The sequence below is a fragment of the Ptychodera flava genome, chromosome 3 (genome assembly GCF_041260155.1).
Source record: "Ptychodera flava strain L36383 chromosome 3, AS_Pfla_20210202, whole genome shotgun sequence".
In the NCBI taxonomy this organism is placed as follows: Eukaryota; Metazoa; Hemichordata; class Enteropneusta; family Ptychoderidae; genus Ptychodera; species Ptychodera flava.
Genome location: NC_091930.1, coordinates 783323 through 798199, shown reverse-complemented (window position 1 = coordinate 798199; position 14877 = coordinate 783323). Strand labels below are relative to the sequence as shown.

General features: G+C 39.2%; 1 protein-coding gene across 2 annotated transcripts in view; it reads right to left on the bottom strand.

Annotated features, from left to right (window-relative positions):
• Positions 1-14371, bottom strand: part of LOC139129402 (E3 ubiquitin-protein ligase TRIM71-like) — a 143683-nt gene extending 129312 nt beyond the window's left edge. Inside the window, exons 1-2 of one of the 2 annotated variants that reach the window (XM_070695030.1) lie at positions 14295-14371; positions 2742-3162 (exon numbers count right to left, since the gene is read on the bottom strand). In XM_070695030.1, coding sequence (XP_070551131.1) covers positions 2742-2895 — 154 coding nt within the window. In that variant the 5' untranslated portion in view covers positions 2896-3162; positions 14295-14371. The remainder of the gene's footprint in view (positions 1-2741; positions 3163-14294) is intronic. The other variant, XM_070695031.1, reaches the window with a different exon arrangement.
• Positions 14372-14877: the final 506 nt, after the last annotated feature.

Genomic DNA, 14877 nt, shown 5'->3' with positions numbered 1-14877 from the left:
TTTCTGAAATGTAATATTTCACTTGAAAGAAGAGTATATGTAGAAAAAACGACTATTTTATTTGGCATTATCTATCCTCATTCTAAAATGGCAAGGGTTGAAAGACTGACACTCAAAAAATTGATTAAAATCATGATAAGCAAAATTAAAATGCCTCTTATTCAAAATGTAAGAACTTTATTGCCAAACAAAATAGTCGTTTTGTTATATAGCATTTAAAGAACATAATGTGAAAATTTAAGAAAATTTGACCCAACCAGAGAGGAGTTAAATTCCTCAGAAATTTCGAAATTTGGAGGAAAAAAAAGAAGCCAGAAAATTGGGTGAGTTGCATACATTTGCATAAATTTACACTTCTTTACCTCACAACTTTCGATTGCTTGACAAGTTACAAGGTGAAGCCAAATAATGTCTTAATCTTAACAAATTAATTAAATTGAATAAATATTTGCAAAAAAGTGATTTTGGAACAAAATATGCTGGTTGGGTGCAGTGGCTCCTAAAGGAAATTTGGAGAAGATGGAAAGCCTTTCCAGGTCAACAAATTTCAAGAGTGACAGCTACAGGGGCTTTATAAAGCTTGAAATGCCCATTTGAGGGCGCTGTTTTTTAAAAGCGGCCACTCGCTTAAAATCTATGATTGGTTAGATTTTCTCTTTCTATGGAAACTGGCAAAATTGTAACAGGTGACAGTATACCTTTAAGCACTAGAAGAACATTTTACAATGCCTATATACTTTCCCATTTGGACTATTGTTGCAGTGCATGGGGAACTAGTGCAAATATAAACAAGTTATTCAAATTACAGAAACACACTGTACGTGTTATGATGGGCACCAAGATATAATAAATACCTTACGAACGGAATATTAATGTTTAGATCATTGTTTATTATGCCTTTTCCTGATAGGACTTATACTAAAATATGTGTTTAGTGTTTAGATCCTCGAAAGGATTAGCTAGCCCTATTGTATATGAAGGAATTGTTTCAATATGTCAATCAGTGTCATAGCCGTGTGACCAGAGCTAGCTCCCAAAATAACCTTGATATCCCACGAGCCAAATTGAATGTTTTTAAAAACACATGGTCAGTACACGGAGCTATGAGATGGAATAAGTTGAAAACAGAAGTCAAATCTTCTGAGACACTTGTCTCTTTTAAAAGCAGTAATTTAAATCAATACTGGGGAGAATTTTAAATTTTCATGTTTTTCCGGTTAACTGTGGCAGTTTTTATATGGTTGTTTGTTTTCGTACTTTTAAAATTATTTTTATGTTTTTTTTTGTTTTTTGTTTTTAAATTTGTTGTAATTTCGAGAGGCCTTTGGAGGTAAACTCTCTCTAGGGTTTACCAGGCTACTCATTAAATAAAGTCAAATAAAACAATAATAGAAACAAAGTTGATTCAATATACATGGGAGTCTATGAGAAAACTATGAATAATTTTGTCCAATCCAAAGCTTGCAATATTTGTGCATATATGGACCTTGGATAATTGACGTAATGATACTTGATTAGATTTGGATGATTACAACTTGTATCTGTATAAGAAATTTGATTTTGGAATTCCATCAAAAATGCTGATTCACTATACATAAAAGTCTATGAAAAAATTAAAATATTTTTTTGCAATGTCAAACTTGCAATATTTGTGCATATATAGACATTCAATACGTGACATAACTTTATTTAACTAGAATAGGATACTTACAGGTGCGTTTGTGTTTGAAAGATTTCATTTTGGATTTTCAACCAAAATCTTGTTTCACTATACATTGGAGTCTATGAGAAATCTATGAATGATTTTTTACAATGCTAAACTAAGTCTGTGCTCTTATAAGTGTTTGGCAATTGATACAAATGTACTTTATTCCAATAGGGTGTTTGAAAGTTCGATGTGGGCAACAATTATGATATTGAAATTTCACAAAAATTATTTCTTCACCTTTCATGGTAGACTACAGTAAGCTATTCAATATTTTCCCTGACAAATTTGACAATATCTCTGATATATAAGTAATATTGTCCATTGCCCTCTCTGAGCTCGATTTACAATAAGACAAACATGCATAGAGTTGCAAAGGCAAGATGTTCATGTGACAGATAATTATACTTTTATCCTCACTGATTTACAGTTAAATAACTTCAGAGAATGAAACCATGCAGCGAATCTTGTTTCTTTCCAAGAATAATTTTGAACACTGAAACTGGATGGCTATACTTAAAAAATCAAAACTATGATGAAATCTGCATTTGGGGCAACTTTTGCCATTTTGGAGAAGAAAAGATGTTTCTCGGAAACTGCTTATGAGATAGCTTTGATATTTGTTAGGCATGTTATAAGGGATGGTCTTCATGTGCCATGTTCAAATTATGATGAGATCTGCAATTGTGTTTTTATAGATATTTTTGCCATTTTTTGTCAGGCCAACCTTAGATGCGCTATCAAAGAATTCCACCTTCATCAACACTGTGTCACTAGTAGCTATTCTGTACTTATAACATGGGGCTCTATTAGCCCTCAGGTCACTTGATGCGGATTACTGTCATGATTGAGCATTGCTATTTTTCCTCAAATTTTTCTACATGGTCATTTTGGAATTATTTAGAACAGCTAGCTGTAATCAGTAGCTTTCTGCACTGGTATGGTATACATGCATACACAACATTACTCTACTTTCAGTATGGGAATGAAAATCACAAACTAACAAGGACACATCATCAACATGACTAAAACTAACCGTTCTCAGCCCGTCGCACATCCAGGTACACTTCTTTTGTTTCTTCAGGGATTTCTGCATCACCAACGATATGATCTGCATACGCTGATAACTTCTCAGTTTTCAACACCACTTGAGGATTGTTGGTCACCAGGTCTTGTGTCTCCGTCTTCATCTGCAGAAAATCACTGAAAAGTGGGTTTATTCACGTTCAGCTACTCTGTCTTTCTCAAGTTCCATAGATCTTAAAATGTCTCTTCCTTGCCCCTTCTCCCTATATCTTGAGCGTACTATTTACTGCTTATCACGAGTTTGCTGATTTTTGCCTCGAGTTCTTCATTTTTTTCTGTTATCTCTTCATCTCCAAGTAAGTGTACAGCAGTCATCTGTGGTGACTCAGGGTCATCTGAAGATGTGTGTTGTTGAAACTTCAAAGTACAATCTGTACAAAAAGGAAAGATTTATCAACCAAGTGCATAAACTTGCGCTTTACGTTAATGTTTTAGATTTAACAGAAAGCAGTTATAGCACACACGCCTCATGGTAATGTTGCAAGTTGCATTAGGGAATATAAGCATCCCTAATGTATATGAGTGGTAGCAATCATCCCCCACATGAAAGCAGATTAAATCTGTTTTTCCTAGAGCACTTCCCAAAGGCGGTAATATGTGAAAGATAGTACGTCACTGACATTTTGCGAATTTGTAATGCAAGATTTTCTACTCTTCAGGTGCAATCTCTTGAAAAATTCGAATTAGGCTGCGTTCGCAAAAAAGGATGAGAGGGCTGGAGGCATTAAGGGTGGCGGATTTGAAAATTTGGGGGTAGCGGAGGGGGACTTTAAAGTTTTGCACTGCCTATGGGGGCGGCTTGAAAATATTTTGGTCCTTTTTACTTTTACATTTTTCAATTCCAAGGTTTGTCAGTTAATTCAGTGGAAAATGAAAAACATTTTTATGTCATCTAAGTTTTCTAATGTTAGTAACAATAAACAAAATCTAGAACAATTTTGTCACATTTCATGACTTTCATCTCGAAAAAACCTAAACAGGCATGATTTGTCGTATTATTTTGATTTTGCTGAAATACACAATATTCAGTTTGAAGAGAAAGCCTGTATCTATAAAAAATATGGATGATAATTGGATTAGAGCTTAGACTGAAGGTCATTAGTCAATGATACAAATGCACAGTACACATATGAGGGCTGTGTTGGCGAGCTGAAAACTAGACAGTTCAACATGCTGTAGGGAGTAAAACAAGAATATAGTTGTATAAACTGAACAAAAATATTGTCAAAATAATGATAATACAGCTACTGCCTTGCTACTGCAGTGTCACTGTCACTGCATATGGCACTGTGACAGAGGTAGCTCTGACTCCTGTGCAGTTGATGAAGAGTTTAGGTCAAATGCGCTCATGACAGTGAAATATGCTCAAGATCAGACCAGAGAGCAACACATGATATGGAAGACCAGGAAACTTGAAACTTATCAGGGATTTTTGAATTCTGGCATATGAGAAAAAATCAATATTAAAGAAAAAAGATCGGGTCACAATGCTTGATTTCCTAACTTTTCACATTCTTGTAAAAGTAAAACTTTGAAGAATAAAGACTCTGTGTGACTGAATAGAATGATTTATTTTCAAATATATATATATATATATATATATATATAATATATATATATATATATATATATATATATATATATATATATATATATATATATATATATATATATATATATATATATATATATATACTTCAAGTACAATCACCGGAGAACAGCGCAAGGACAACCAGCTGATTGTAATTGCAGGGTTAAGTCGGCATGCCCCTTGAAGGGTAACTGTCAAGTCAAAGGCGTGGTGTACAAGGCCAAAGTATCAACGGAGGACAACGGAGAGAGGGTTTACATCGACCTCTTTGATAACACCTTCAAGAAATCTATTACTTAAGTTTCATGCATCTTTCAATCCTCAGATAGAAGTGAAAGGATTACTAGCTCGACACTCTTACATATATGACTGGGACGAACCATTCTATTTGTAGGTGGTGTTAAAATAATATTTGTTTTGGTGGTGACATTTTGAAACCAACTCAGAGCGTTTGTTTAACAGTGTATATTTGTCAGCATTGATAATGTGCAGCTTTCTAATATACAAAGATTACATCGCTAGTTCATGTTAGAGAAGCTTAATGCCTTATCAATGATTGACCATGAAATGTCGAAGACTGGCCCCTATTTCTAAAATTCCATACAATTTTGACATCTCTGTGTCGTTTTGTATCTCTCGTTACGGAACGATTTCATATGGTTAGTGTAGCGCGTCTTGAAGGTGTTATCAGTGAGGTAGATGTAAACCCTCTCTCCGTTGTCCTCCGTTGATACTTTGGCCTTGTACACCACGCCTTTGACTTGACAGTTACCCTTCAAGGGGCATGCCGACTTAACCCTGCAATTACAATCAGCTGGTTGGTCCTTACACTGTTCTCCGGAGATTACCCTCTAATTATGCGATTTGATTATACTTGTCATATTCTTCATACAGCTATAACTCACTTTAATTGTGTTTCTGTTGAAGATCTTGTGAAGTTTAGACCCCTTTGGAAAATGTTTGTCAACAAGTTGAAGAAATTTCCTGCTGATGTTAGTTTCCACGTTCTTGCTGAAAGGGGGGTTGAACCACGTGATATGACGTTTCCTGTTATTGTTTCTCCTTGCTGATTGGTTGGTCTTGGCAAATTCAATTTGTTCGGTGTAACCACTTGCCTTTAGCGCCGTATTGTATTGACCTTTATATTTATCAAAGATGCCCTTATCACTAGATATTGTTGAGATGCGTTTGCTTATTGCGTCAGGTATGTGTTTAATAATAGCTGGCGAGTAATTAGACTGCCTATGGACATACATTGTTTGGTCGTTTGGTTTACGATACGGATAGAACTTGCCGTCGTTCAGATTAAATGCCTTATCACATGCACAAGCCAAGTTTGTAGTCTCCGAACAAAAATACGGGATTTATTCTCTGGTCGTTCTACGTCACGACAGCCCGCGTCTATGTCATCAATTTTGGTGCGTCGGACCTTTTTTTTTTGGTCGATCTTCGGTGTGCTCGTAAATATGTAAACAAACAACATGGTGGCCGATTTTTCTCCCACGATCAAAAGTCATGTAATGAAATCGATATTTTCACAGACTACGACATTACTAATCCGAACAATGTAAACACAAGAGTGTACCGCCTGTATATTCCGAAGGAATTACGTGAATAATTTGCGGAAACAACGAACTCGAAGCTGGTCGCGTATACTGTGGGTTCCGTACGCATTGCAAACAGGGTCAGGTGCGACGTTTACAATGTTCGCGCCATCGAGATTCAGTCGATATTTGTTCCCAAAAAATAGCGTATCTTCGTCTGTGATACATTTCTAGGACTATACTATCTTTGAAATAGAGTATAACTTTGCGGAAGGTAGCCTACATGTAGACCGAGAGCTGTCATTTGCTCCACACATGAACGAACGTGAGCGCAAATGCACACGACGGACGACTGGAAATGATTGACAACTTGTGCACGGCGTACTGATATTTATTCCTAAAGTAGTTCAAAAGTTTAAACGCGGAATCGTCATGGAAAACTTATTTTATTTTGCAAAAAATAACAAATTATTGGCTTGTGCATGTGATAAGTATATTATTCCCTAATATTTTTCTTCATTCAGCTCGGAAAATACTCGTGACGTAATGACCGTGTCACCACTCGTCTTCGACTCGTGGTGACACGGTCATTACGTCACTCGTATTTTCCTTCGCTGAACGAAGAAAAATATTAGGGAATAATATCTAAATATCCAAGAAGTTGTTATCTTCTGGTTTCTCAATCGTGATTTTGAGGCCTATGTCACGAAATATCTTTGTGATTTCCTTTCTAATCTTATCTGCCTTGCTGGCCGTGATATTTTTTAGTACACCAAGCCCGTCATCCCGTTATAAGCCGATATGATTGTTATCATATTTCTTGGCGAGTGTGCTAGGTATATACAGACCCACCAGTTGGCATATCTCAGCACCATGGAAGCTGCCCATCGTCACATCGAATAAATCCTTATTCTATCTTTTAATCCAGGGTGTTATGTCGTCAAAGAGGAGGGTCTTCCTCGAGTTCATTATGATATCAACCACATCATCAGAAATTGAAGTATATACTCTCGCAAAATCAATCAAACACACGCTCTGAGTTGGTTTCAAAATGTCGCCACCAAAACAAATATTATTTATCGAATTTTAACACCACCTACAAATAGAATGGTTCGTCCCAATCATATATGTAAGAGTGCCGAGCTAGTAATCCTTTCACTCTATCTGAGGATTGCAAGATGCATGAAACTTAAGTAATAGATTTCATTACTTTGTACTTGAAGTAATCTGTTTATTTATAACGCTCTGCTTTGGCATTGAGCACTGTAATTTCCCACGAGGACATCTATATACTTATATATATATATATATATATATATATATATATATATATATATATATATATATATATATATATATATATATATGCACACACACAACATACATACACACATACAAACATACATACACACATACAAACATACATACATACATACATACATACATACATACTGTAACGTAGCCATACATATGCTTAGAATTTAACCTTTTGAATTTGACTGTAATGACCGACAGTAACCCTGCACGGGAGATCGTTGACCTTTTATTGTTTCAACTCCTGAAGTTATCATCAATGCCTGGACGACCTTTACCCCTGTTTGACATTGTACTTAACCAAGAGCGATTTGACTTTGCCAATTGTTCGTAGTTAATTATAGACGCATGACTTTGCAGATCCTGAGACCCGATTGTTTTTAGTTAATTATAGACCCATGACTTTGCAGTTTCTGAAAGCCAATATAAACTGTGCATTTTGACTTGTTAGACGCACTTTACCGACGACGCCCCGAGACGACGTTCAACCGTGACCCTGACGACTAGTGTAGGTCATAGAAGTTTACCGTGTAACTAGAGTTACTCAGCTGAATAAAGTACTACGACTTTATAGAGTATTTCTGTGTACCGTGGCCGTCTCTTATACTCTTCCCTGCCAGTACATCACAACCACGCTACGTGACATATTTGGTGTGCAGCGGTTCGGATCGACTCAAGCCAGTGCCTTCTGCTCGACGTGATATTTTGGTGCCGCTCATCGTTCAAAGGATTGGTACGTACATTTCTGTTGCTCGAACATTGCTAGTATTATAATGCCAGGCCGTAGACAACGATCAATCGACACTCCTGCTTCAAGATATCCTGATATGGCCGGATATACCGAAGCCCGAACTGTTGTAACTCCATCAAAATTTTATGGAAGACTTGGTGACGACGTTGAAACTTTTCTGAAAGAATTTGATCGAGCTGCCAGGGCTAATAGGTGGTCAGACGAACGCAAGGCCGAGATTTTGCCCGCCTATCTACGAGAATTTGCAGCCGACTTTTGGAACGACTTAGACGATCAAATCCAGTACGACTATGACCGTGTTACTGAGGCCCTGAGAGAAAATTTCCTGCCAAAAGAAACTCAGAGACTTTTCTACAACGAACTGTATAATCGCAATCAGAAACCAGGTAAGCCTGTGGAGTAATTCGCTAGAATTATACAGCGACTGACTCTGCGCGCTCACATGGATATGCCCCGTGAGTTTCAGTCTGAGCTCATGAGAGAGAACATTTCATCCATGGATTGCGCCCGTCTCTGAAGCGAATGGTGATGTCAAAAGACCCTGCTACATTTGAAAAGGCCGTACGTGTCGCAAAAGCCGAAGAATGCAACGAAGAACTTGTCAACGGTAAGAGTGATGTTTTGTTATTCTCCACATTAGACCCCTTCAGTGCTAAATCAGCCAGCCAAGAAGACACGACCGTGGCTGCTGTACAACCGCCCACTTCCGACAATACAATGCAATCGATGTTAGAGACTTTGATGAAGAAAATGGAGTCAGTGATAGACGAAAAGATGGAGAAATTTAATGCCCCGTTAGAAAAGAATTCTGACTCTGCTGATAAATCTGCCCCAGCTAACCGCACAGCCAATCGAGATAGATGTTTTCAACGTAACAGAGGTGCGCCCGGCAGAAACCAGCGAACCACCGATGGGTTGCCGATCTGTAATATTTGCCACCGTGTTGGGCATGTGCAGCGTCATTGTCCTGATCGCCAACATCAGCGACAACAGCCGCAAATGTCCCAGCAAATGCAGCCGACCGCTGGATATCCATTTATTCAGCCACAGCAGCCTGCACAATTCAACCCACCGACTTGGTTCCCGCCACAACAACAGCAGCAAGCAAGTCAATTTCAACCACGACAACAGCAGAATTTGTCAAACTAGAAACTGCCGTCGGACGAGGGGATACCCGGATGGCAGATGTTAAATTTGATGATGTCCCCGGATTAATAGATACAAAAGAAGTAGACACTGATGATGATAATGAGGACGAAATACGGACTTATGTTATTGGAACAATTAATCATAGCTGTAGTATTGACGGGAAGATTGGTGATGATGATGTCAAGATGTTAACGGACACTGGATCCGGAACTACGATAATAAGTGAAAAATACGTCAAACTTTGCCTAATTTGAGGAATAAACCGCTGTTGCAGACATCTGGAATTTGTGTGAAAACATTGGAAGGAAACAAACTAAACATCGTGGAAGAATAGAAGTCGACTTCGAGATTGCCGGTAAGAAATTTCCCTATCCTGCTTATGTTATCGCAAATTCCATGTATGACTGTTTGATCGGAGCTGATTTAATGAATGATATCGGACTTGACATCATGTTCACTAAACAACAAGCCACCGTAGAGGGATGTGATACCCCGCTGGAAGTTAATGGTGGCCGTAGTAAAAGTCGTATAAAAGACTGTTCGGTAGTCGCCTTAGAAACTTTAGTAGTTCCTGCCCGTTCACAAAAGAGGTTCATGGCAGCTATAGATGTAGACGATGGACATTGTGGCCTTGTGGAAGCGCGCCCACGTGATCATGTTAAGTTGGGCGTTGGCTTGGCAAGGGCCTTCGTGACTGTAAATAATGGGCGTGCCCCTGTTCTAGTTGTAAACCCAAGAGATAAGCCTGTAAAGATATACAGATGTACGAACCTTGGTGTGTTTGAAACTGCTGACGACGATAATGTTATTGCGTGTATAGCAAATATGGGTGCTGAAAATGACGACGTGTGTAATAATGATGATCACCCAGTGAATGCCGGTTCTAGGCAGACGTGCCTTGATGAGGACCGAGGAAATTGCGACCCAGGCGAATTACCGGCAACCGGCCCGGATGAGGTGTTGCCCAAAGGTGGTAATTCGAGGAGCCGCGTGAATGTGTGTGAGACGACAGATTTGTCTGCCGAGCAGACAAGACAGCTGGACGAGCTATTATTGGAATATGACAACGTATTTGCGAAGAATGACAACGATTTGGGAAAGACAAATATTGTACAACATCGTATTGACACTGGTGAGCATCCTCCAATTAAGCAACACCCATATCGCGTTCCCGCCAGTCAACGACCTGTTGTACGAGAACATATTAAGTCTATGTTGGACAATGACATTATTCGACCTTCCACGAGCCCATGGTCGGCCCCGATTCTTCTTGTTTCCAAGGCGGACCAATCGCAACGTTTCTGCGTTGATTTTAGGAAAATTAACAATGTTACGAAGAAGGATGTTTACCCGCTGCCGCGCATCGACGATAGTCTAGATGCCCTCGGGCTAGCACGTTATTTTTCGACTATTGACTTAGCATCAGGATATTGGCAAATTTAGGTCGGGCCGGAAGATAGAGAAAAGACCGCCTTTGTTTCATACAACGGACTCTATGAATTTAATGTTATGCCCTTTGGATTATGTAACGCGCCAAGTACCTTTCAACGCTTATGGAATTAATACTTGCTGGACTTCAATGGGAAATATGCCTGATTTACCTTGATGACGTCATTGTGTTTTCGAAAACATTCGATGAGCATCTCCGCCATTTGCGTGGGGTCTTTGATCGATTTCGAAAAGCCGGACTGAAATTGAAACGTAGGAAATGTCACTTCTGTAAGACTGAAATCAAGTACTTGGGACATGTTGTGACCGAGATGGAATTAAACCGAATCCGAAGAAGATTGATGCAGTAAAGAACTATCCGCGCCCAAAGGATGTTAGTCAACTACGAAGTTTCCTTGGATTAGCATCATATTATCGACGATTTGTGCAGAACTTTGCCAAAGTGACGTCACCGCTAAACAAACGTTGATGAAGGACAATGTGTTTAATTGGAGTACCGAATGTGAAGACGCTTTCTGCACTTTAAAGTTAGCGCTTATTTCAACACCAATACTCGGATACCCTGATTTTGATGAACCCTTTGTTCTGCATACAGATGCGTGTGACTCTGGCATTGTATCTTGCTTAATACAGGTACGTGATAAGAAAGAAGTTGTTATTTCTTATGCTAGCCGAACTTTGACAAAACATGAGAAACACTATTCGACGATTGAGAAAGAAGCTCTAGCCATAATTTGGTCGATTAAGCATTTCCGACCATACTTATATGGTAGACGCTTCACTGTTATTACTGACCACAACCCACTGAAATGGTTAATGACTATTAAGGAGCCTACAGGACGACTCGCCCGCTGGTCATTGACCTTGCAAGAATATGACTTTGAAATTCAACACCGTCCAGGGACAAAACATGGAAATGCAGATGGACTTTCCAGACGACCGCAAGACGATGATGAAGACAAAAATGCACGTGACTTCATCATCGCAGCGACAGACAGCCCTGGACTTCAATTAGATCGAGTTAGAGACTTGCAAAGACGTGATTTGACTTTGCAACCGCTTATATCGTACTTGATCGATGATGAACTTCCCACCGATACAAAGACAGCTAGGAAAGTTGTTTTATATGCTGACCAGTATGTTATCGACGATAATGTACTGTATCATCTGTGGATGCCCGCCCCAGGGAGACGGCGAAGAGACGTGCGTAAACAGCTTGTCATTCCTTGCGCCCTGCAGGACGAAGTGATGATGTCATGCCATGACGAGGTCACCTCAGGTCATATAGGGTTCCACAAGACGTACAGTAAGATTCAAGAACGATTCTATTGGTTTGGAATGTTTAAAGACATTGAACACTGGTGTAAATCGTGTGTTGACTGCTCTACGAAAAAGACTCCAAAGAATTTACCAGTTGCACCGTTACAGCCTATACCTGTTGATGGCCCCTTTGATCGTGTAGCTGTCGACGTATTAGGACCACTTCCAACTACTGAACGAGGTAATCGCTTTATTATTGTGTTTTCGGATTATCTTGCACATTGGCCTGAAGCGTTTGCCGTTGAAAAGACAACTGCGGATGTTATGGCCCGACTGTTAGTCGATGAGATTATGCCCGACATTCTGCGCCTCGGACATTGTTGTCTGATCGTGGTAGAAACTTCCTGTTGACATTGGTGCAAAAGACTTGTGAATTAATGAGTACGAGAAAGGTAAACACATCGGCTTATCACCCGAATGTGACGGATTAGTTGAAAAGTTTAATGGAGTATTATAACAATATTAAGTATGTACGTCAGTCATAATCAGACTGACTGGGATCTATATTTGCCAATGGCATTGTTTTCGTACCGGACATGTAAGCAGGAATCGACTAAGGAGTCGCCTTTCTATACATTGTACGGAAGAGAACCAAGATTACCGATTGATGTTACCCTTACTAAGCCGACAGTGACCTTCACTGACCCTAAGGAGTATGGTGAGACAGTGGTTCAACGATTGTGTGAAATTTAGCCACTTGTCAACGATAATATTCAGTTAGCGCAGCAAAAGCAGAAGATGCAGTATGACAAGCGCGCTAAGGACATTAACTATGACATTGGAGATAAAATATGGTTGTATACACCTGTTAGGAAACGAGGATTATCACCGAAGTTACTTCACCCATGGCATGGTCCTTATCGTGTTGTGGAAAAAGTAACACCTGTGAACTATCGCCTCGCCACGTGTGATCCGCGACGCAAGCAACAAGTTGTGCATGTGAATCGAATGAAACCATATACGGACCCTAACAATAGACCACATGAATTGCCGGACTTTGACAATGGAAATACCGATACTGACTCTGTAATTGACCCTACGGAAAATAATGACACTGTAACAGACACTAATGACATTATTGATCGCGATAATGTTAATGAGAATCCCATACTTGATACTACCAGAAGTAATGGCGATGACAACGAAACTGATGATGTGTATCAGGCCTTGAGAATTGTCGATCACCGAACTGTAACTAATTCGGACGGTCGTCATGAAACCCGCTATTGTGTCAGATGGAAAGGTTACCGCCCTAAAGATGACACGTGGGAACCGCCTAACAATATACTGGACAAAGGACTGATTACTAATTATGAATCTCGGACATAACGAACTCTAGACTAGTGAACTTAGAACTTTGCATCGTTTTCCATAAAAACTTTTATTATGATATATGATTTGATTTTAAGTTGATTTTATTTGATTTGTAGATCGAGCGAGGATGCTTTTCGATCTTGGTTGGGAGGTGTAACATAGCCATACATATGCTTAGAATTTAACCTTTTGAATTTGACTGTAATGACCGACAGTAACCCTGCAAGGGAGATCGTTGACCTTTTATTGTTTCAACTCCTGAAGTTATCATCAATGCCTGGATGACCTTTACCCCTGTTTGACATTGTACTTAACCAACAGCGATTTGACTTTGCCGATTGTTCGTAGTTAATTATAGACGCATGACTTTGCAGATCCTGAGACCCGATTGTTTTTAGTTAATTATAGACCCATGACTTTGCAGTTTCTGAAAGCCAATATAAACTGTGCATTTTGACTTGTTAGAAGCACTTTACCGACGACGCCCCGAGACGACGTTCAACCGTGACCCTGACGACTAGTGTAGGTCATAGAAGTTTACCGTGTAACTAGAGTTACTCAGCTGAATAAAGTACTACGACTTTATAGAGTATTCCTGTGTACCGTGGCCGTCTCTGATGCCTATTCCCTGCCGCACATCACAACCACGCTACGTGACAATACATACATACATACATACATACATACATACATACATACATACATACATACATACATACATACATACATACATACATACATACATACATACATACATACATACATACATACATACATACATACATACATACATACATACATACATACATACATACATACATACATACATACATACATACATACATACATACATACATACATACATACATACATACATACATACATACATACATACATACATACATACATACATACATACATACATACATACAACATACATACATACATACATACATACATACATACATACATACATACAACATACATACATACATACATACATACATACATACATACATACATACATACATACATACATACATACATGTTCACTAGCTTTTAATAACATACCTTGCTCAGATTTCTGTTTTAGATGTTCGAGTTCCCTATGTCGTATCTTCTCCTTTTCGCGCAAAAGCTCGTCAAGCACATTATCTGGCTCTCTTTCACCTCACTAGGTGAAAGACTGTTCGGTAGTCGCCTTAGAAACTTTAGTAGTTCCTGCCCGTTCACAAAAGAGGTTCATGGCAGCTTAGATGTAGACGATGGACATTGTGGCCTTGTGGAAGCGCGCCCACGTGATCATGTTAAGTTGGGCGTTGGCTTGGCAAGGGCCTTCGTGACTGTAAATAATGGGCGTGCCCCTGTTCTAGTTGTAAACCCAAGAGATAAGCCTGTAAAGATATACAGATGTACGAACCTTGGTGTGTTTGAAACTGCTGACGACGATAATGTTATTGCGTGTATAGCAAATATGGGTGCTGAAAATGACGACGTGTGTAATAATGATGATCACCCAGTGAATGCCGGTTCTAGGCAGACGTGCCTTGACGAGGACCGAGGAAATTGCGACCCAGGCGAATTACCAGCAACCGGCCCGGATGAGGTGTTGCCCCATGGTGGTAATTCGAGGAGCCACGTGAATCTGTGCGAG